Source organism: Phyllosticta citribraziliensis, assembly GCF_038025025.1.
Source record: "Phyllosticta citribraziliensis strain CPC 17464 chromosome Unknown J3D65scaffold_13, whole genome shotgun sequence".
Classification (NCBI taxonomy): domain Eukaryota; kingdom Fungi; phylum Ascomycota; class Dothideomycetes; order Botryosphaeriales; family Phyllostictaceae; genus Phyllosticta; species Phyllosticta citribraziliensis.
The window spans coordinates 663,748-684,397 of NW_027117350.1; the positions used below are offsets into that span (position 1 = coordinate 663,748).

Sequence of the window (20,650 nt, forward strand, 5' to 3'; positions counted from 1 at the left end):
AGACACCAACAACTCCAACCGACGTCCAGATGCGCCGCACAGCTCTAGCAACACGCGCACACCCAGTTTGCATGCCCAATTGCGCCTTCCTTTAACAGGCATTATGGCCTTCACCAGGCGCTCTTCCATCTTTTCAAAAAGCACTGCCATCGTACATCTCGCTCCTCTCCGACTTGCCTCGCCGCTTCCGCTCCACTTTCGCCGCTCCCGCCACGACAGCCCCGACGGCCCCGACCAATTCTCTATTTTCGAGGAAGATCTTCCACAAATCCAGACCCCAGACGAGCCATCACGTCCAGTCTGGGGTTGGCACAATCAGCCGGACCAGCCCAAGTCGCAAGTGGGACATAAGTCACAAAACAGGCGCAGGCCCCAAGATGGACCCAAGTCAGAAGATGGAGTCCAGGCAAAACCCGGGCGGAGACCACCGCCGCTATCCATTGCTCACGTCAAGGCTGAGCTTGCCGAGACCGAATGGCAGATAAGCAACAATTTGTGCGCCATAGAGCGTAGATACGTCTTCCGCGACTTTGAGAGGGCATTCAAGTACATGTGCTTGCTGGGGTCACGATGCAGAAAGAGCACCGGTCATTTTCCCATGTCTTCAAACTGGGGCAACCGACTGTTCATACGATGGACATCGTACAACAACACTTGCATTACCAAAAGCGACATACAAATGGCGCGCGTCTGCGATCGCCTCTTCAATGATTCCTTAGCTGCGTCGGACACGGAGCAGCCCAACAACCCTTTCGACCAGATCCCTGACGACCTAGAATGGAAAGAAGATCGACAAATCTCATTTGGACAGGATTACTTCTACCATGCCAGAGACTCCAGAGACTTGTGGCGGTGGCTCCCGCAAGTGGAGCTGTATACCCAGAAGACTCAGGAGTATCCTCTATGGGCAATATCACACAACCGGCTCGTCTGGACAAGCGTGCTGTGGGATGGCAAGACGGGCGCTCTGAAAGGCTTGACCAAGGAGGACAGGCAAAAATGGAGGCCGCGAACGCCGATCGAGAGCGTACGTGAACCCCTGTACTGGCTGTCCAATGTGGCAGATCAGGTCAGCCAAAATTGGAATCGGGAATCGTGGTTCGAAAAGCGGGAGAATCCAAAGCGACTGCCATTGCGTTACTCCATGGCTAGGAGCGCTGAAAAGCTGGAGATGGAGAAGAGCAATCAAGAGAAAAGGCCGGAGACGGAGAAGAACAAACAGGACAAAAAGCCGAAAAAGGAGAGACCACAACCAAACAAGCCACAAGGACGCGTTAAGAGCTTCCGGATCTTTGTAGATTGAAGGAATTACGCCACTGACGATGCAGGAGTTGGCATCGTCGAGTAGCTGGAACTCTGGACAGCAGAGGCACAACGTTCCCACCGGACGCACGTCGAATGGCAGTCTCCAGACGATATCTGCGTACGGACGAAGCTCCGGTCTCTTGAGCAGCTTCCGTTGACAACCTTTCAGGAGATTCGCTCATGGTGCCCGAACAACACAGCAATCGACCATGAACGTGGAGCAACTCGCAGCAGCCGGCGCATTTCTCCATCAGCCACAGGCTCACAAAAGAGTCTGGCAATAGAATTGAGAGGGAAAAGGAGGAATGACAAACCCTCAACTATGTCCAGTAGGCCACACCACTCTTGATACACCCAAAAAACCGTGCCACGAATGGCAACCAAAAGATTAGCAAAGCACGGGGTATAGCGTATAGAAACCCCCTCGAAGCAATAAAGCAGTTCCAAAAACCCAATTTCATTACAGTCCAGCCCATATATTCCAGAATATTTCCCGTAAAACGTTGAATCGACATGAAAAGCATAGCGACATGAGCAAAGCGTGAGAAAGATCGTGACCTATTCGTCATCCAGAATGGAACTGGCCAGCGGGCCAAAGAAGGGAACCTCGCATCTATCCAGCGTCTCGGCTGCATTGCACGCGCATTAGCTGACCCACACGACACAGCGACACAAGACCAAGAATCGGACACTCACCGTCCCTATACGCTCGGACAGTCAACCACGCCATGACGGCCAAATCGGCGAGCAGTAGCAAGTACGAGACGAAGGCGGTCCACGAGAAGATGACGTGCAGGACGAAGGCAAAGGAGAAGAGCAGGGCGCTCTGCCAGGCGTGGAAGCGCACGTAGTCGCTGCGGTGCTCGAGGACGAGCAGCAGCACGGCGCCGGCCGGCGGCAGCAGCACGTACGCCGCACACGCCTCGACGTCCATCCGCCAGCCCAGGCGCGTCTCGAACAGGTCGACCTCCTCGCGCCCGAAGCGCTGGCCCCACCCGCCGCCGGGGCTGCCCCATCCGCCGCGCTCCACGTCTGCGCTGCCGCGTTGTTGTGCTTGTTGTTGCTGCTGCTGTGGCTGTGGCTGGTCCGGGTTGTCGAAGTACCCCGTCGTCGTGTTGTTGTAGTGCAACCCGCTGCCGGTCATGGGTGGTGTGGTGATGCCGGGCGATGTGACGCCATTGGCGGTGCGCGGGCCGGGTTTGGGACGCGTCTGCTGCGACGAGGTGCGCGGAGACGAGAGGGCGGGCGAGCGGACGCGCAGAGGTGGTGAGAAGGCGCGTGCCGTCTCTGGAGCGGCGTCCTGGTAGGGAGCGAAGTTTGTAGCCATGGTTGTGATGTCAAGTCGAGATGCCGTGGGTGCCAATGTAGATGCGCAGGACGCCGAAGACGGTGATACGGCTTATCGCGTCGAGATCGCAGACGGTGGCTGCTTGTCGTCACGGTCGTTGGAGGGCACAGAATGGTCGGAGAGAGGTCGAATGAAAGTGAAACATGAGAGTGGTTTGAGGATGCTACCGGTACATTTACCCTGGTGTCACGGTGCAGGCGGTGTGGCCGGGGAAAGGGCCAAGGAGCCGGACGGAACGTCCATCGTAGGGCTGAGGCCTGAGCTTCTGGAGCTTGGGCCCCCCACGCTTGTGTGCTCAGACGGGGTTGCTATTGCACGCTATCGATTTTGAGATTCTGGCAGAGGCTTCCAATGCCCAGATATCGATGAGGTGTAATGATTTCAGTATGTGATTTCCTAGCCGATTTTCCAGTCAATGCCATATCCATGACCGGCGGCCGTCAAATAGCAATGTCCTCCACTCGCAGCAACCCATCTCCCATTCCAGCCGCAGCCCAGCCAGCGTACTTGATGTTGGGATTCCAAGCACACTGAGTGACGCCCGTTTCTTGTTCGTAAATGGTATTGTATACGACGCCCTCATACTGGTTAGGCAGTCCCGCCTCCACCCACAGCTTGTAGACCTCGGCTCGGAATCCCTCCAGCATCCTGCTCAACGGGGCCGGGTGGTTGATGATCTTGTCCGGTCTCGCCTGGTCGATCCTTGGTGGTGGCTTTTTGGATTCTTCCCGCGAGTTGGCGGCCCCTGACGCCCCTGTCACGACTCCATTCTCGTCCACGGCGCGTCTCCATTCGTGCATGAACCACGTTTGGTGCCACATCTCGGCCTTTGCGATTAGTACCTTGCGCATAATATTGGTCGACAGAGCCATGCCGTCTGCGCATGCGACGAGGACAAAGGGATGCACCGGGCTTGCCGACAAGTCGAGGATGTTGCTGTTGGCGCGTCCGACGCTCATGTTGACGTGGAAGCGTCGAGCCGAGAGGGCGAGAAGCGTGTAGTTTTCGTCACATGTCAGGAAGCACTGGGAGACCTCGTGCCATTGGAGAGGAGCACTGCCGGTGCGCGATCGCTGGGAGAAGAGAGTGTCTTGGAGCGGAGCGCGAAGGTCAATCAGTCGCAAGTAGCCGTCCATGCTGCTGGTGGCGACTAGAAAGGGATGCGAGGGGTAGGCGCTGGCGATGGACAGAATGTAGCTGCTGTGCACGTTTTGGTAGAACCAAGGGCGAGGTGTGTCCACGACGTCCGAAGAAAGAAGAGATTCCGAAATATCCCAGACGGCCATGCTTCCGTTGGCACAGCTGACGGCAATTTGATTACTGGAGAGCCATGTCACTGACGTACAAACAGTATCTGGTGGTCTCGACTCAAACGCCGCTTTGGTGATGTAAATGTACTGAGTCGATGCCTTCTTGGGGTATTTGACATCCAGCACTCTGACTTTGCCATCGCCCCAAATGCCCGCCAGAAGTCCGAGACAGATTTCGCTCTCGTCTTTACAGTCTCTTTTTGGTAGCGGACACCACTTGAGTTGCCTCACAGGGCCCCAATCCATGCAGATAACCAACTCTTTTCTTGGGGGAATGCCCATGTCCATCGTGAGGCCCTTTCCTGGTTCCACTTTCGACGCGAATCCCCATATCTGGACGGGAGCAGGAGTGGAGGGAAGAGGCACGAATGCAGGCGCGCTGTGAGGTTCTGTAAATGCAGGAAATTTGGATCGTTGCAATGCTGCTATTGCCAGACGTTGAGTACCATCTAACCACGGGGCCCATTCCAGACATTGAATCTTTTTGCACAGGTTCAAAGTCCATGCCTGTCTGCCTGAGCTTTTCTTACTGGAGGTTTTGGCATCCCAAAATTGTGCCATGTTTATTGCGTCGTCTGGTTTCAAAGTGTGCAGCCTCGGTTTGGCTATAGGGCCAAAGAGCACCTCTCGGTCAGGGCCATCCGTTTGTGGCATGTACTTTGCGGCCTCGCTGGCCGACAGCTGCTTGGACTTTTGCTTGAATTTGAATGCAAAGGAACCACCCTTGTCGTGGTACCACTCCCAGCCCTTGGAGGCTTCATGTTGGCGGCATTGGTCGGTGTAGTACCGGTTATACGCAAAACCGCCTTCGCCCCTCTGCTCTTTGCGCGTGGGCAAAGTCGGGCGGTCATGCCATCTGTCCCGGGCTTCCACCGCCGGCCAGACGTCCTCCTCAGCCGGGCCAAAGAGGTTCATGAAGCGCGTGTCTTTTCCGGTGTTGTGGTACATTTCAGGAACTCCTCGGGATGATAATTTGCGTTCACTCTCTTCTGCCTGGTGACCTTTTCCAGTAAACTTGGCAAAGCTTCCAGTTTTGAATGCAGAGTTTTCTGCGCGCTCTAGATAGCCGGGCTTGAAGGGTTTCTTGCCTTGGTTTTTGCCTTTGCGGCGAGGTGCTCCTGGGGCGGCGCCAACGAGCTCTTCATCGTCACTGAACATCATGACAACGCTGTCATCGTCTTCTTCTTCTGGAGCCGAGCCATTCGAACTCTCGGCAACAGAAGCGTCGTCATCTTCGTCATCCTCTGCAGCGTCGCCGCCGGCAGCGCCGTCAAACTCACCGTCGGCGTCTGAATCATTTTCCTCGGGCGGTTCACTGCTGGTCGGATCGTCGTCGTCAAGGTCTAGTCCTTCAAAGGCATCGTTGGTGTAGCGTTTTACTGTGCGGGCCCTTGTCGATGTACGACGAGAGGCCATGGCGCAGCGAGAGTCGACGGCGGAGTCCAGTAGGAACGGAAACAGGGACCTGGACTGGGTTTGGTTTGGGGCTTGGAACAGAATTGGACCGAGCGCCGAATGCCGCGTGGGTCGGTGCGGCCAACGGCAGATGCCATCATCGCGCCGCCCAACTCCAACTCCAAGTCCACATCATCAAACGCTTTTCCTGCAACACCCTCGCCACCTCTCCTGCCGCTGCCCCTTCCATGACGACCTAGCCGCCTTCGCCCTCCCCCCACTCCGCGTATCGCCGCCGAAGCCGTCTGCCATGGCCTCTCTGCCTCACCACCCCGCCTCTCAGCGGCGATCGTCGCACCGCGAACCGGGCTCCTCATCCGACGCCACTGTGCCACCAGCCGATCATGAAGCCTTCTCGACCACCTCTGTTGACTCCGATACCATCCTCTTCAATAGCGCGCGGCAGCTTCCTAGACAAGAAGCTTCGTCCCCCCAAGCCCAGGCAGCTTCGGCAGCGCCCCGCCAGCCAGCCGCCGACGACGAGGACCTACGGAGATGCTGGATATGCTTCAATGACGAGAATGAAGATGGACCCGGATCTTCTGCCTGGAGAAGTCCCTGTCCTTGCGCCCTGGTCGCCCACGAGGATTGTCTGCTCGACTGGGTTGCAAGCCAAGAGGCTCCGAATGCACGACGACAGGCTGGGTCGGGGAGCAAGATTACCTGTCCCCAGTGCAAGAGCGAGATTCACCTCAAGAGGCCCCGAAGCTTGGTGGTGGAGGGAGTGAGGGGGGTGGAAAAGTTCGCAGGATACTTTGTTCTTCCTGGCACGGTGGGCGTACTGGGCTACACAGTCTTTCAAGCATGCTTCATGCACGGCGTGAGTACGGTTTACGCTGTCTTTGGATTAAGAGATGGCATTCGGATCCTCCAGCCGCTATACCGGAACCCTCTTTGGGATCGCAGGGACCACGAATCGGTGGCCTTGACGGCCATGTCTCGCTTTCTCCAACACGCGCGGCTGCATTTTGGCCTGGCGAGTATCCCTCCTATTCTCATCGCTTCGCGTCTGTCAATCGCCGACTCTATTCTCCCTATCCTGCCCGTTATTTTCCTAGCATCATCGGGACCAGAGGACCTCCTGGATTTCCGCACCGGGAGCTGGCCCCCAAGCGCCTCTCTCTGCTTTTCTCTTCTCCCATATATCCGCGCCGCTTACAACAAGTACATGGAAAAGGTCTGGGGCAAGAAGCAGCGCCAATGGCTTAAGGAAATCCAGCCACGCGCGGGCGAGACGGACGATGCGCAGGCCACCGATGATCTGCATGACAATGACAACCTTCATGGCCAAGACGACGGCATGCTTGGCCTTGACCTCGATGTGCGCATTGATCTCGTTGACGAGGATGACGCGGACGAGCATTTCCACGACGATTTCCACGTCCTTCCAGGCGAGCCCGTCGACCTCAATGCTGCTCATCCCTTTGATGCCCCGCCTCTCGCCGACAACGATCCCGCCGCACATGCGGCCGCCCAGCCCGGTCAAGTTCCCGGCCACGATGCGCCGCCGCCGCAGCAAGAACAACAGCCAAACGCACAACCACGCCCCCGGGCGCGTCCAGCCCGCGAGCGCAACCTCATCTGGCAAGGCACCAATCTCGCCGACACCGTCCTCGGCGCCCTCGTGTTCCCCTCCATCGCCGCGGCCGTGGGTGAGCTGTTGCGACTAGGGCTGCCAAAGAGCTGGACGACGCCGCCAAACTACTTCCTCAGCCGCCCGACAGGTCTCATGCAGCAGCGATGGGCACGCAGCCTGGTGGGCGGGTGTCTGTTCGTCGCTGTCAAGGATGCCGTCATGCTTTATGTGCGCTGGCGCATGGCGCAGAGCCATCGGCGGAGGAAGGTGCTGGATTACGACAAGAGGAAGGGTAGGGTCGTCGAGGTCTAGGCAGGGCTACCTTATGGAAGCATGGACGTTTTTGATCTGTGGCGTAGCGGCCGTTGGTCGCTTTAGCGGGAGGTCATTCAATTGGACCCGGCATGTTGGCATGGTGTCCGGTGTTGGGCGCGCAAAGGCGCAATTCCGCCTTGAGTCTAGGTAGTCCCGTGACAATGGCACTCTTCGGGGTCTCAAGTATACTGGAATCGGTATGGCTGTGATGTCTGCCGGGGGTTGTGCAGGCATGTCCTCAAGCCGACCCAACAGAGTATCGAATCTATGAAGAAAAGCTCAGTTCTCTCAGATTGAATGAATCCATTGTGACCGGCACCACAGCTCTGACAGGTCGCTGGGGCTTGCGTGCGCTTCCGGCCTACGTATGTAGGTAAGGTAAGGTAGGTGTCGCACCCGCTGCACTCCTCCTGCAGACAGCGGTGGAGCAGCTGCGACATCATGCGAGTGAGCATCCCACCGTGTTCAATGTTGCCATGCACATGCAACGCTACACTTCACCACGAATGAGACGTCCACCCATCACGCCGTGCAGATAAATAAACAACTGAAGCACAGATACCATTCAAAACGACAGCACTATTTCCCTCCCGCAATCCTAAACAGAAAAAGAAAAATGCTTCAACAGACTCCATGGGTATTGCCATCCCGTCCCAAACGCCGTCCCATGACATGACATGCTACGCTGAAAAGGAGCCGCCAGGCCGTCATTTGGGGAAGATGGTCTGCGGCGGACTGCTGATGCTGTGGCAGTGGCAGCCGAGATCGCGGCAACCAGTCGGACGCGAGGGGTCGTACTTGGGGTAGCCCAAGTCCTCGTCGCTGTCCGTCTCGTCGCCGACGTCCTCGATTACTTCGGCGGTTGCAAGACTCTTGACTTCGACTTTTGCGAAATCGTCGCCCTTTTCCTCCTCCGCGCCGCCGCCGCCAAAGGCCTTTCTGAAGCCTCCCTTGGCCGGCACAGGCGGCGTGGGAGCGTCAATGGTCGCTTGTTGCTGCTGCGGTTGCTGTTGCTCATCAACGGCGGGGGCAGACGCCTTGCCAAAGGCGCTCTTGAAGCCGCCCTTTTTGAAGCCGCCCTTCTTGCTGGGCGGCAGGTCCAGCTTGACGGGGTCCATGGAGATGAGGCCGGCTTCCTCGTCGGCCTTGCGCTCGGCGCGGCGCGCCTTTTCGGCGGCCTGCGGGTTCTTGGACATTTCCTTCATGTCTTTGAGGCGCTGTTTTGACCGCGTTAGGAGCGTGAAGGAGACAACAGAGGGTGGTGGCGGCGACGAGTTTGCCATGGGGTGAAAAGTGAAGATGAAATACGGAAAATGGAAAGCTGAGAAGAAGGTGGTGGGGTTCATGGTCTTTCCTTCTTGTGCTGGTGGTCGTATGAGGATATGTGTGCTTCAAACTCATTGTGACGCTTGTAGCCCTTGTTGCACAACTCGCCTGTTGCCGTGAGTTAGTTCTGGATGCTTCGAGTTGCTGAGCAGCAGAGTTTGGACATACAAAAGAAGTTCTTAGCGGCTTCGCGAGCGCTGTCGGTCTGGTTGACATGCGTCAGTCTCAAAGTTCCAGATATGCTGCTTGGAGGACATAGGACCACGGCGGAGCTGCTTACCAGAGGAGCAGGATTGGTAAAGGCGCGCTGAGACCAATTAGCATTCTGCGTGGTAAGGGGCAAATGGGAAATGCACTGACTGGAGGCATAGCTGGCCAATTTTGGGCAACGTTTGCGGGGCGTGCTCGAGCTAGTGACGAGGATAGACAGGCGGATTGATGATGCGGTGTTGGTTTCTGGATTGGCGGGACGGGACGGCAGCCCAGCCGAATAATGGAAGGATGCCGCGTCTCCGGGCCGAGAAGCGTCCGTGCGCCCATCGGCCGAGCGCATCAGACGGCGCCCGATTCCGCTGACATCAAAGGCACCTTATTTCCCCGGATTGATCCTCACCATCTGCCCTCCCCGTCTTTCTCCACACCTCCCACCATGGGTCCTCCGGCTCCTGATGCCGCCTCCGAAGTCTTCAGTCTGCTCGAACTCGACCCGGCTCCCGTCGACGACGATTTCCGCTCTACGAGGGCCGATGGTGCCCGCCCATCGTCATCATGGTCCGCCAAAGTCCCCGCGCCCTCGCGCATGAGCTCGCTGGGACTTAGTGGACACAGTCCTGTCTTTTATTGTGAGTACCTTTGCTTGGTCTCTTTCGTATTTCACAGCTTTTTCCAATCTTTCGTCATGTCCACTTCTTTGGGATTCTTTGTCAAGTCTGAAGCTCCTCGGGAAGGGAGTTCTTGCAAAAGGAAGACACACGCGACTAGCACAATTGCCCTACCAGGATTTCATGAGCAATGGACGGACTTCAAATGCCAACCCTATCACTTTCTCCAGCTAGCATATATTGACCATGCCCCCAGTAACACGCATCCAAAAATACTCATCCTACGCTTTTACCCTCTTCGCCGCCGCCCACATAACCAACACCTCGCTCATCCCGCTGACGACGCGGTCCCTCCCTGCCTCCGACACCTACCTCCTCCTGACGCGGCCCTACTACCAAGACTTCCCCTTCGAGCAACTCCTCGTCATCGCGCCGCTGGCCCTGCACATCCTCTCGGGCCTCGCGCTGCGGCTGTACCGGCGCCGGCAAACGGTGCGGCGCTACGCGGGCGAAGCGTCGACGCGGTCAGAGCGGCGCCGCGTGCCCTGGCCGGCCGTGAGCGGCACGTCGGCGCTCGGCTTCGCCAGCACGGCGCTGGTGGGCGGGCACGCGCTCGTCAACCGCGGCGTGCCGCTGCTGGTCGAGGGCAGCAGCGCGGGCATCGGGCTCGAGTACGTCAGCCACGGCTTCGCGCGGCACCCCGTGCTGTCGTTTGTCGGGTTCGGCGCCCTCGTCTCCGTCGCCGTCTGGCACGGCGTGTGGGGCGCTGCCAAGTGGAACGGGTGGACGCCCGCGCAGCTCGTGCGCCCCGGCTACGAGGGCGAGATCAGGCGCAAGCGCAGGTGGTATGTCATCAATGGCATAGCGGCGGCGCTCGCGGGCCTGTGGATGGCGGGTGGGTTGGGCGTGGTTGGGCAGGGCGGAGCGGCGACGGGGTGGGTTGCGAGAGACTATGACAACCTGTTCAAGAGCATACCACTCGTGGGGCAGTGGCTGTAAAGACTGAAGGTTATGGCCATGACGTGGGGACGACAAAGAGTAAAGAAGAGAGAAGAGCTTATATTTGTTCAAAGAACGGCCGGGCGTGCTTTTCCCATGGCATCGACGGCGTGGCGGGATTGCTTGCTTGCTTGCTTGACGACCGAAAGACAGAAGACACGCGGTGGATATGTGTGTCTCTCACGCACCACCCCATCCACCTACTGTACCCTCTCAGACGACTAGACCTCATTCAACCCACAAACGACGCTCAATTATACAGACCACGACGGCAACGACGGTAGATGAAATCAAGAGACATGACTGCCCCCACTCCCGCTCGCACACTGACAGGTGGACATCGAGCCTCGGGAGAGTCGTCGTCGCCGCCGAGAACGAGCAGCAGATGACTGCACTGCCAGGCGGACGGAGACGGGGCGCGGCGACGAGTAAGAGAAACAGGGCTAGTTGGTCGGTAGGAAGAGCATCAGCACCAGCAGCATCATCACCATGCCACGACGAAGTGGCAATTCAACGCCGGCCTGTCAGCCAGTCTCTCTGTTCGTCAGTCTTTGTGCGTGTTGCCAGTCAGTCATCCACCCAACGAGCCAAGTGCGCCAGCGAGGAGGCGAGCGAGAGTCAGATGGGTGCAAGACAGAGAAGGCGGACAAGATGGCCAACAGGGGAAGCAGGAGAGGAGGAGATTGCTACAAGTGCCGGGCAGCGCAAACGATGCGTGATCAGATGAAGAGGCAGAAGAGCGGAGGGACTCGGCGCAGTCAGTGGAGGAGAGGCGTGAACAGCCAGCGTACAGCAGCACCGCGCAGCGATGACCTACGCGCAGGCACAGAGGTCGGACAAAGGGGAGAGGGGAGAGAGGAGGACATGGATGCATACGAACCGAGTCACGTCGATGAGAGACCACCTGATAGAGTGAACGTGGACGGTAGTAGTGGTAGACGAGCAGAAGGATCAATCATTGCATTGCATTGCCTCGAAGGAAAAACCGACCCCATGAACCCAACCCAACCCAACCCAACCCACCAGCTCCTACCAGCCAGCCAGTCCAGTGCTAATCGGAATGTTGCAAAAGAACCACGAAGAGATACAAGAGCATGTAGCAGATACAGACAAAGGAAAAACTGAACAACACCCAGTCTGACTACCCCCACCACCACCACCACCAGAGAGAGAACAAACAGCAAAACAGGAAAGAAAGAAAAAACAGGAGCAGAGCCAGCAGTTGTGGTGTGGAACAAGGCCAGCCGTGGGCACCTGGCTTCATTCCTTTTTTCCTCGTTGCAACACCCCCCCTAAAGCATGAGAAGGGGTGCGTCGAGGTAGTATGGTAGCTAAGCTAGCTCATGGCATGTCTGCGCAAAGTCTCTGAAAGCCCATCACCCCCATTGCCCGCATTCATAGCATTAAAACTCATCATTGGCCTTTCGAAAAAGAAGATGGACCGCGCGCCCGGTCGTCCACACGCACACGGAGGCAAGCAAAGCCAGCCAGCACCTCCGGACACCCGCCTTGCAAAAGCAAAGGAAAGGACTGCAGATACCGAGTATTGTTTGGTTGTCGTGCGACGACTAGAATGACCCGTGTTCGATGGTCGAGGCGCCCCAGCAGCAGGAAGCACGAGCATGTTCAGCGGCTGGATCAAGGGACAGGAACAGGATCATTGAAGGAGCGTGCGAGGGAGCCGCGGAGTTGCTTACTCCGAAGCCTCGTCCTCATCATCGGCGCCCTTCTGCAGGTTAGCCAAAAACATTAGGACGTGTTCGCAAGCCAAAGAGGGGAGAGTCAATCCGTTTCAAGGGCACTCACAGCGGCGTACGCAGCCTTCTCGTCTTCGTAGCGCTTCTTGTCGTTGGCAGCCTTGGCCTCGTAGGGGGCACGCTGCTTCTCGCTGAGGGCCTTCCACTTCTCGCCCAGGAGCTTGCCAACCTCGCCTGCGTCGACGCGTTAGCAACGGGGAGTCGTCTGATGGTGAGATGGGAACGACGTACCGAACTTGATGCCGGGGTTGTCCTCGCGGACCTTCTCACGCTGGTCGTTGGCGAAGAACATGTACGCAGACAGACCACGCTTGGGCGCGTTGGGGTCTGGAGGCATGTTGTTAGCTGGGGTTGGACGCGCGATGGACAGTGGTGCTTACCCTTCTTCTTCTTGCCGCCGTCGGCCTTGGTAGCCTTGGCCTTGCGGGGCGCGGACTTTTCCTTGGGCATGGTTGCGAGTGTGTAGTGAGGAGATCTGGAGGGCGAATGTTAGAGAGGTTGCTGGTAGCGAGGCGCGCAGTAGCAGCGGACAGGGTGTCAGAGGACGAGAAATGGTCGCGCAACGCAACGGGCAAACCAAATGGAGTGCAAAGTGAGATGGGGGGTCGATGAGGGTATGCGACCGACTTGACACAATGCGCGGCGAGGAAAAGGGTGGTGTTCAGTGTAAGGGGGGTTGTTGACGTTGTTGACGTTGTTGACGTTGGCGAAGGGCAGAGGGTTGCAGGCGCGGTCGCAAAGCACAACAACAGGAAACAAGGAGCGGTGGCGAGGAGAGGGGCTGTTCAGGACTTACTTGACGGAATTCAATTGAATCAAAGAGACTGAGAGAGGACTGGCCAGAAAGGCTGGGGTTAGCTGTTTGCCGGAGTGGATGAGAGAGTTGATGGAGCTGTGGATGGACGATGGTGGAGGGCGAAGTTGGTGAAAAGCAGGCAAAAGAGGGCAGAGGGAGGCAGGTGTCGCGTGGAGAAGCGAAAAAAACGCGTGAGTAGTTGTGGTTGTGGGTGATGGAGGTAGGGGGAGCGAGAGGGCAGCTGGATACTTACTCGGGCGTGTGTGCGGTGGTGGGCGGGCGAAGATTTGTGAGAGAGAGCAGAGGGTAGGTGAGCAGCTCTACGAGAGACCAGAGGGTGGGAACGGGCGCACGGCTGGTTTTGGGAGCCGGCGGGCCTGCCGTAATCTGGGCCAGCGTCACGTGAGACACTACCTAACCGCGTCACTGCCTTCCGTCCTCTCGCTGAACTGAAGCAAGCAAGCAAGCGCCGCCGCCCACCGACCGACAGCCAGTGCAGACCAGACCACCACCCACCACCCACCACGGCACCACCACACACACTCCACTCCACTCCACTCCACTACTCCACCCCACACCAGACTGGAAGCAGCTCATCACAGCCCTCACTCCCTCCCTCACTCACTCTCCGTCGCCTCATCATCTTCTGCACTTCTACAGTACAGCCCATAATGTCCCTCTCACACCCACCCTGCTCTTGTTTACTCATTTGCCGTTGTTGTGAGCCAAGCATCCCGTCCGCAACTGGAATTGGCCCAGGGCTGCCGGCCAAAGCCAAAGAAAGGCAGGGCACGCACACGCAGCAGCCAGGCTAGGGCCGGCCAGTGCCAGCCAGCCCGCCAGCCCGCCAGCCCGCCAGCCCGCCGCCTGACAAGAGCCAAGGGCAAAGCTGCTCCTCACTGTACGCACGCGTCGACTCGGGCGAAATGCGTCGCTGGTCACACCTCAGCTGCCAATCCCCTCGGTCCATCGTACCATACCTACATGTACCTCAAAGTGCTGTGCTGTCGACGCGCCCGCAGGCAGGGAACAAGTCCAAACCCAAACGCGTTGCTGCTGCCGTCTGTTTACCTAGGTACCTGCTGCCGTGCCTGGATGGATACTTGCTTGGGCTTTGTTTCTGCCTTTGGCTTGCCGCTTACGCGTTATTTTGGCCCTTCGCTTCTCATCCAGCCGTCTCATCCACTCGCCCTCGCCCTCAACCACAGCAGCTTTCCTTGCTCCAGTCTAACTCCGACCAAGGTCCGCGTGCCGTGGGGGATTGACCGGATGGATGGTGCGGTACTGCATCACGTGTTTGTCCAAACCCTGCCCTGCCAACCGCATTGCCTTCCTTCATCATTAATTCTCAGCCCACTGTATTTTTTCTTCGTCTCTCCACAAGTCGGCAACAGTTTGCTTTGACCTCGTAATGCCTTGTCCTTCTCCTTCAAGCACTTCTCGTTGCATCACGAGTCAGACGGTGCGTTAAATGACGCGCGCCGTTTCTTTGTCTCGCAGTCCAGTCCTTCCTTCCATTACCCCTCCACCAGCGCCGCAACCGCCGCACCACCGCACCCACCCAGTCCTGCCTGTCCTTGCAACCGCTCACACACCACCACGGCGCCACATTTGACATGTCCACTCGGGCCCCGTACTGGCTGGCTGATTTTCTCTGCTCATATGTGCATGTAACATGGTCCAAAAGAGAAGGAAATGCTCTTCCGATTGACCGAGTACTCCCGGATGATTAATGGGGCCCTTCGCCACGCATTTCAAATGGTGAACGAGCGGAACTTCCACTCGACCAGCTTCCGTTCTCCTCCACCGCCGCCCGCCGCCGCCGCCGCCGCCGCCGCTGCCAACCGGCTCCCTGCAGTACCTGCTGCCAATTCGTCCGGATTCCCTTGTCTGCGCTCGCAACGGCTCTCCCACTTCCTTCTTCTCCAGCTCCTCGTCATCACCGTCAGCACCACTGTCCGAATGCTTCTTGTTGGCTTTCATTTTCTCTCTGTAATTTTTCCACGTGCCTTGAGCGAGCCCTTTTTACCGCGGACGTTGATGCGCCCGCTTGTACGAATCAGCTCAAGGTCGCCCAAGGGACTGAGATTGCAAGCAGAAATGTGAAGAGACGGAAGACCGTGCCAGGTGGAACTGAACTCGACATTCTCTAGTTCCGTCGATTTTTTTTGATTTTTTTTCTTGTCCTTCGCACCGCCAGAATTTTCCGCAGGGGGTAGGTGCATTTACCTAGGTACCGATGCAGCTCACGGCACACGACGACGACTCCTTGGACAGCGAGCGCCTCCCATCCGGATCATGGGGGATGCCACGAGAAGCGACGCTTTTGGGACTGCGGCTGCGAGTTGGGCCGGGGGGGAGCTGTCGTTCGTTTGCAGGAAGACCCAGGGCCATCATTTCTGCTTAGACCCACGATGCGGTTGACGACATATCAATCCACCGACCGACCGACTGACTGACTGACTGACTATCAGAAAGGCCCACGGCTCTGGCCTCTCCTCCTTCCCCTCCCCTCCCCTTTCCTCACGTCTGGTGCCCTCTCCATTCAGCCTCAACTTGAGCCTCATTCTTGGCACCAGATCCACTTGCAGCAGCAGCAGCAGTAGCAGCATGTGACGTCCGTGTAGAAACAGAGAAAAGCTACGCGGACTGCTGATGGATTATTCTACGATGGGTCACGGGGTACCAAAGGCAACCCCTCCAAAGAGGAGTGCCGGGGCGGTATCAAGGCTGGTCTGGGATGGGACCATTAGTAAAGCTTGAAAATGTCGCTCTGATCGTGACTGTTATTGCTATTTTTCTCTGGAAACGAATCAATCAAAACACCCAAGCCATGCTACCAGCGTCCCCACGCATGCACGTAGGAATGACGCCCATGTTACCGCTGCCCCTCCCAACCATGTCTTGTGCTCCAGTGATTTCTGCTCCATCCATCCATCCACCACGCTCAGCCCATCCAACGACGGGACGCACGCCAGCTCCCTCAATCATATTCTTCCGCTGCCGTCTCTCCCACCTCCTGTCCATCTTGCACGTGTGACCGACGCTATGATGCTTGCATTCCTTCCATTCATTCCATTCCGTTCCATTCCTCCATGTCTCCCGTCGCATGCTGCTGCCACGGGCATTCCGACGACCGTGTACCCGCCGCGCCGCGCACCCCGCCATCATTCCACTGGTGGCGGCGTCCGTGTCGGCAGTAGCCGTGGGAGCGGCGGCAGCTCGTCCATGCGTCCGTGCATCATGACGCCCAAAACTCCATCATGCGGGTATTACCAAAAAGAAAAAGCAAAAGGGTGACTTCTAACGGAGGGTTTGTTGGTCATTGTTGTTCGAATATGCCGTCGGACCCTTTGCTGCGCTAGTCATGGTTCCTTGTCCTATGCGTTGTCTGCCTGGATAGTCGTCTGAGGCCGTCAGCACATCTATGCCTTGAAGGATCGCCCGCCTTTTGCGGTGTCCTGCTGGCGGAAACTCACCGTCAGCCAGTCCATGCCTTCGTCGATGCCGCGGCCGTCAATCGCCGAGCACGCGACAATGCTCCAGTTGCGATCGCGCAGCTCGCCCAGCTTGAGCGCTTCGGAAATCTCGCCTGCGCCCTTAGCGCCCGGCTGGTCCTGCTTGTTGGCGAAGACGAGCAGCGCCGCGTCGCGCAGCTCCTCTTCCGACAGCATCGCCGCCAGCTCCTCCGACGCCGTGCCTAACCGGTCAATGTCTGTCGAGTCGATGACGAAGATGACGGCCGCCGTGTTGCTGTAGTAGCAGCGCCAGTACTGCGGGACGCGGTTAGCATCATCGTCGTCGTCCGCAACGGCGACCCTGGCTCGTCGCGATGGGAAAGGAGGAATGAATGGATGAGTGGGGGCGGAGGAGGCGGGGAAAAGGACGAGTCGAAGTTCACGACAGAACGGGGTTTCGTACCGGACGAATCGATGTCTGGCCTCCAAGATCCTAGAAGTAGTAACTGACGTCAGCGCAGGTCTGCAAAGCAGCGCAGGGCGGGGGAATAGGCGCAAAACATACCCAGACATTGAGGTTCAAGTTCTTGTACGTCACGCTCTCTACGTTGAACCCGATGGTTGGTATCGTGGTCACAACTTCGCCGATCTGTGCTCCGGGGCCAGCATCAGCAACCTGGTCCCTGAGGAATAGACACATCTCTGGCCCGATTCAGGGCCGCTTCTCGGGTGAGCTCTGCTCTCTTCCATACCTTTAACCTGTAAAGTAGAGTTGTCTTGCCCGCATTGTCCTAAGCCGTGTGAGCATTGCTGGTTGATTCCATGTCAAGGAAAGATGGTCCGTACGAGCCCCAGGATCAGGATGCGAATCTCCTTCTTGGCCCAGACTAGCGATGTCAAGCGCGAAAGCCAGCCGCCCATTGTTATCCAAGTATCGTGTCGTAGCGAAGAGAAGACGAAGAATCCGCAGGACTTGAGAAGAGGAGGAGGAGAAGGAGGAGGACTGATTGTTAAGCAGCACAAGGCGGGTCCGTTGTGGCGGCGGCCGGGGGAGGAGGGGCGGGTTTTTGGTGCTAAAAGCGGGCGGATCCGAGGAGGGTGTGCGAGGCAAAGGACGAGAGTGGTGAGAGGATCGAAGAGCGCGGTTCCAGGAGAAAGGCTGGTGTTTGAATGGGAGGAGCGTCTGGGGTTGCTTTGCTGGCTTTTGCAGGTGCCCGCTGACGATGGACGCCCTGGCGCCGGAGTGGGCGATGATCCGAGCTTGCGGTCCCTGCCCCGTCCGGATCGAGTAACGGGGGGTTCTGCACCGCGCAGATCATGCCGACTCAATTCGTCAACACCATTCAGTCCTGTTGCATTTGGTCGTGTCGAACATTGAATGCGGCTGAAGCTCCTGCACCTCTCATAGTTCTTCCCTCCACATTATTCCATCTAACTGAATACCCAGCGAATTTCCATCAATCGAGGCATCGTGTCAAAATTCGTGGTACCTACGAGTCGAAAAGGGGAGAGTTCGTATTGATAGACAAACGGACACGAAGCATTCATAGCCTCAGTCTGCAGAGAATCGGGGAATCTCTAAACGCCGGAGACAGGGGGCGGTCAAGTGGTGTGGTGTGCCGCAACAAGCCCGGATCCTAGTCAACACTCCTACTCTACCTCAGATAGCCCATCTTCGGGTGTCCCCTTGTTTGATGAACCACCCCTGATCTTGCCCTCGGTATTCCCAACCTGAATCGACGCTTCAAACCTGCGTGCGATTTCCAACAGCTCGGCGTCATTTCTCGAGCCACTGGCGAACTGGACCCCAAACGGCAAGCTGCCTTCGGCGTCTGGCTTGCCTAAATAGTCGCTCAAGGGGAAAGTTCCTACAGGAACTGAAATTGCACAGAGGTCTAGCACGTTTGCGCAGTGCGTGTATTCGCCCAAGACGCTGTTCTTGCGGATTGGATCTGCGACAACCTCTTCAATGGTCCAGTGAATCGGCGCCGTTGGTGTAACAACCACATCCACTCCGCTGGAATCTGCGCTGAAAACTTGAGCAGCCTGGCGCGTGTAAAGTTCCCTCGCCTGCAAGTCGCGGAAGAGTTCAACTGCCGTGCCCTGCCGGGCGACAACCTTGTCCATCAGCTCTACGATTGTTGGGTGGAGATGCGAACGATTCCTGTCCAGCCAGTCATCTGGTAAGTTTGCTAGGCGCTCGTTGACAAGTGTGCCATCATATAGAAGCTTCCCTGCCTTGTCGAATGGTGCCCAGTCAATCGGACGAAGGATCCCGCCGATGGACATCAGCTTTCGAATGACGTGGGAGAATATCTTGCGATAGAGAGGGTGACATGCCCCGAGAGCCTCTGGAGGCGGTACTCCAAACCGGAACGATTTTTGTCGGGGGCCACTGGCTTCAACGTGCCGCTCATGAGTACAAGGAGGCTTCGAGTACCGGTCTTGCGGGTCGTAGCCTTCGAGGACCTGCCATACAGTTCGTGCTTCACTGACCGTTCGCGCAAAGACGGCGATACAATCAAGAGACAGGCAGGCCGGCGTTATGCCGCGCATGGACACAAGTCCTCGAGTGGGCTTGTAACCAACGACATCGTTGTACAAGGCAGGCACTCTTCCAGATCCTGCAGTATCTGTGCCAATTGAGAAGGACACTAGCCCTGCCCCGACACTGACAGCACTGCCACTGCTGGAGCCACCGGACGTGTAGTCTTTGCTATAAGTCGAATGCGGTATTCCGTAGGGACTACGGCATCCCGTCAGGCCCGTCGCTATTTGATCCATGTTGGTCTTGCCGATAAAGATACCTCCGCTATCAATGATCTTGTCGTATACCGGGGCGGAAGTTGATGGCACGTGAGCCATTGGAGGACACGCTGTTGTCGTTGGGAGTCCAGCAACATCGATCGAGTCCTTGACGCTGAAAGGAATTCCGAACAGAGGTGGTCGTTCCTTGGGGTTTGGCCATTTGGCTTGCACCGCTTGGGCTTGTCTGAGTACGGAATCCTTGCTCACAAGATGGATCCAAACTGCCGACGAATGCTCCTTGTATTCCTCAATTTTGCAATACAATTGTTCCATGACGGTCTCTGGTGATACCCCTGAGCGGTATGCGGCTTGCAAACGCCGGATGCGACAGCCTGAAATTTGGCGATATCTCTCATCGCGACCCTTGAGAGAAAGTGCATCCTGCACTAGTGCTGGCAACAGACTGCCCATTTCGGTCACAACTCCACACAATCCGTAGTATCGGATGACGTCCAAAGCTGACTGCTTCAGCTGCGCATCATAGCTTGCCGTGCAATCGACGATGGTGCCTGCAAGGTCTTAGTATCTTCATCTCAAGCTAGGGCCCAGGGAGTATTCATACAGCATTCAAAGCCCCGGTCACTAGCTTCTCGAAGAGTAGTAGTCAAAGATCCCTCAGTCGTGATTCCAGCCAACAAGAGGCGCGTGATGCCATTGGCTTTGAGCTTGTGGAGGAGCTCAGTGTTCCAAAATGCCCCGGCTCCTTTTTTCTCTATGATGATCTCGCCTGGAATAGGCCGCAACTCATTGACAAAGTCCGACATGGGCTCGCCTCTGATCAAGAACCGCCCTAGAGGACCAGTGTCGCCAACAGTCCGCGCTGATGATTTTGAAAGAACGATGCTGCTGCCATACACATTCAATTTCGAGGAGGGGCAGTCGGAGAGATCCGGCGCGTAGCACTCTTTTGCGTGAACAATGGTCAAGCCTGCGTCTCGGCATTGTCTAAGAAGCATTCGCAACGACTTGATGGCGGATTCGACCGCAGACACATCTGCGTTTAGGGTGCGCGCGTATCCATCTTCGTAGACAAAATCTTTTTGCGTGTTTAGGAGAAGCAGAGCAGTGTGACGATACAAGAACGTAAAGGAGCGAGGCCTTCCTTCTATATTGTGGCCAGGCGAAGCACTTCCAGTGGTGGCCATTGAAGAGGGGAGCGTCCAGTCCGGATTGGCGGCTTTCAAGAATGTCGAAGACGGTGGGAATGGCGGTTGATAAAGGCTACAGCTGGGGTCAAATAGCAGATAGACTCATGGATGCGGCCCCAATAACGTTGGCCGTCGGCGCACAGCTGCTGGCGTCTTCCTGGCTACCTTACGGGGGCAAGCGTGACCGGGAACAAACCAGACAACCAAGCCACCACTGACATGATTGCG

General features: G+C 57.2%; 10 protein-coding genes across 10 annotated transcripts; 4 read left to right on the forward strand and 6 right to left on the reverse strand.

The window, feature by feature from the left end:
• Position 1: 1 nt before the first annotated feature.
• On the forward strand, positions 2-1,760 carry J3D65DRAFT_639550 (uncharacterized protein). Its single transcript, XM_066801719.1, has one exon. The coding sequence runs from the start codon at positions 104-106 to the stop codon at positions 1,301-1,303; it is 1,200 nt and encodes a 399-aa protein (XP_066650857.1). The 5' UTR covers positions 2-103; the 3' UTR covers positions 1,304-1,760.
• On the reverse strand, positions 1,584-2,931 carry J3D65DRAFT_137052 (uncharacterized protein). Its single transcript, XM_066793953.1, has 2 exons — positions 2,002-2,931; positions 1,584-1,934 (listed from the first exon to the last, which is right to left on the reverse strand). The coding sequence occupies exons 1-2, from the start codon at positions 2,630-2,632 to the stop codon at positions 1,864-1,866; spliced, it is 702 nt and encodes a 233-aa protein (XP_066650858.1). The 5' UTR covers positions 2,633-2,931; the 3' UTR covers positions 1,584-1,863.
• Position 2,932: 1 nt separating this feature from the next.
• J3D65DRAFT_137071 (WD40-repeat-containing domain protein) lies at positions 2,933-5,496 on the reverse strand. Its single transcript, XM_066793954.1, has one exon. The coding sequence runs from the start codon at positions 5,377-5,379 to the stop codon at positions 3,094-3,096; it is 2,286 nt and encodes a 761-aa protein (XP_066650859.1). The 5' UTR covers positions 5,380-5,496; the 3' UTR covers positions 2,933-3,093.
• A 35-nt stretch (positions 5,497-5,531) lies between these two features.
• J3D65DRAFT_639554 (uncharacterized protein) lies at positions 5,532-7,638 on the forward strand. The gene has a single exon (XM_066801720.1). It carries the CDS (start codon positions 5,669-5,671, stop codon positions 7,304-7,306), a length of 1,638 nt encoding a protein of 545 aa, XP_066650860.1. The 5' UTR covers positions 5,532-5,668; the 3' UTR covers positions 7,307-7,638.
• J3D65DRAFT_639556 (uncharacterized protein) lies at positions 7,597-9,087 on the reverse strand. The gene is made up of 5 exons (XM_066801721.1): positions 8,996-9,087; positions 8,916-8,942; positions 8,804-8,840; positions 8,666-8,743; positions 7,597-8,528 (listed from the first exon to the last, which is right to left on the reverse strand). Exons 1-5 carry the CDS (start codon positions 9,002-9,004, stop codon positions 8,017-8,019), a joined length of 663 nt encoding a protein of 220 aa, XP_066650861.1. The 5' UTR covers positions 9,005-9,087; the 3' UTR covers positions 7,597-8,016.
• Positions 9,088-9,284: 197 nt separating this feature from the next.
• Positions 9,285-10,455, forward strand: J3D65DRAFT_648225 (uncharacterized protein; the record flags this gene model as incomplete). The annotated part of the gene is made up of 2 exons (XM_066802376.1): positions 9,285-9,477; positions 9,713-10,455. The coding sequence occupies 2 exons, from the start codon at positions 9,285-9,287 to the stop codon at positions 10,453-10,455; spliced, it is 936 nt and encodes a 311-aa protein (XP_066650862.1).
• A 360-nt stretch (positions 10,456-10,815) lies between these two features.
• J3D65DRAFT_137210 (uncharacterized protein) lies at positions 10,816-11,828 on the forward strand. The gene has a single exon (XM_066793956.1). It carries the CDS (start codon positions 10,945-10,947, stop codon positions 11,578-11,580), a length of 636 nt encoding a protein of 211 aa, XP_066650863.1. The 5' UTR covers positions 10,816-10,944; the 3' UTR covers positions 11,581-11,828.
• Positions 11,829-12,237: 409 nt separating this feature from the next.
• On the reverse strand, positions 12,238-12,662 carry J3D65DRAFT_560842 (nucleosome binding protein; the record flags this gene model as incomplete). The annotated part of the gene is made up of 3 exons (XM_066797489.1): positions 12,238-12,386; positions 12,444-12,539; positions 12,581-12,662. 3 exons carry the CDS (start codon positions 12,660-12,662, stop codon positions 12,238-12,240), a joined length of 327 nt encoding a protein of 108 aa, XP_066650864.1.
• A 3,621-nt stretch (positions 12,663-16,283) lies between these two features.
• J3D65DRAFT_137261 (putative ADP-ribosylation factor) lies at positions 16,284-17,751 on the reverse strand. Its single transcript, XM_066793957.1, has 6 exons — positions 17,313-17,751; positions 17,219-17,257; positions 17,032-17,115; positions 16,930-16,959; positions 16,488-16,781; positions 16,284-16,415 (listed from the first exon to the last, which is right to left on the reverse strand). Exons 1-6 carry the CDS (start codon positions 17,385-17,387, stop codon positions 16,389-16,391), a joined length of 549 nt encoding a protein of 182 aa, XP_066650865.1. The 5' UTR covers positions 17,388-17,751; the 3' UTR covers positions 16,284-16,388.
• A 365-nt stretch (positions 17,752-18,116) lies between these two features.
• On the reverse strand, positions 18,117-20,419 carry J3D65DRAFT_671726 (amidase signature domain-containing protein; the record flags this gene model as incomplete). Its single annotated transcript, XM_066803416.1, has 2 exons — positions 18,117-19,783; positions 19,837-20,419. The coding sequence occupies 2 exons, from the start codon at positions 20,417-20,419 to the stop codon at positions 18,117-18,119; spliced, it is 2,250 nt and encodes a 749-aa protein (XP_066650866.1).
• Positions 20,420-20,650: the final 231 nt, after the last annotated feature.

Excerpts from the sequence above, each read along its gene's own strand:
- J3D65DRAFT_639550 (XM_066801719.1), top strand. The coding sequence starts at position 104 with ATGGCCTTCACCAGGCGCTCTTCCATCTTTTCAAAAAGCACTGCCATC.
- J3D65DRAFT_137052 (XM_066793953.1), bottom strand. The coding sequence starts at position 2,632 with ATGGCTACAAACTTCGCTCCCTACCAGGACGCCGCTCCAGAGACGGCA. Across the intron at positions 1,935-2,001 it reads TGTCCGAGCGTATAGGGACG|CCGAGACGCTGGATAGATGC; the intron begins GTGAGTGTCCGA and ends CGTGCAATGCAG.
- J3D65DRAFT_137071 (XM_066793954.1), bottom strand. The coding sequence starts at position 5,379 with ATGGCCTCTCGTCGTACATCGACAAGGGCCCGCACAGTAAAACGCTAC.
- J3D65DRAFT_639554 (XM_066801720.1), top strand. The coding sequence starts at position 5,669 with ATGGCCTCTCTGCCTCACCACCCCGCCTCTCAGCGGCGATCGTCGCAC.
- J3D65DRAFT_639556 (XM_066801721.1), bottom strand. Across the intron at positions 8,841-8,915 it reads TTACCAATCCTGCTCCTCTG|ACCGACAGCGCTCGCGAAGC; the intron begins GTAAGCAGCTCC and ends CATGTCAACCAG. Across the intron at positions 8,744-8,803 it reads AGCCGCTAAGAACTTCTTTT|GCGAGTTGTGCAACAAGGGC; the intron begins GTATGTCCAAAC and ends TCACGGCAACAG.
- J3D65DRAFT_137210 (XM_066793956.1), top strand. The coding sequence starts at position 10,945 with ATGCCACGACGAAGTGGCAATTCAACGCCGGCCTGTCAGCCAGTCTCT.
- J3D65DRAFT_137261 (XM_066793957.1), bottom strand. The coding sequence starts at position 17,387 with ATGGGCGGCTGGCTTTCGCGCTTGACATCGCTAGTCTGGGCCAAGAAG. Across the intron at positions 16,960-17,031 it reads ACTTGAACCTCAATGTCTGG|GATCTTGGAGGCCAGACATC; the intron begins GTATGTTTTGCG and ends TACTACTTCTAG. Across the intron at positions 16,782-16,929 it reads GCCAGACATCGATTCGTCCG|TACTGGCGCTGCTACTACAG; the intron begins GTACGAAACCCC and ends CGCGTCCCGCAG.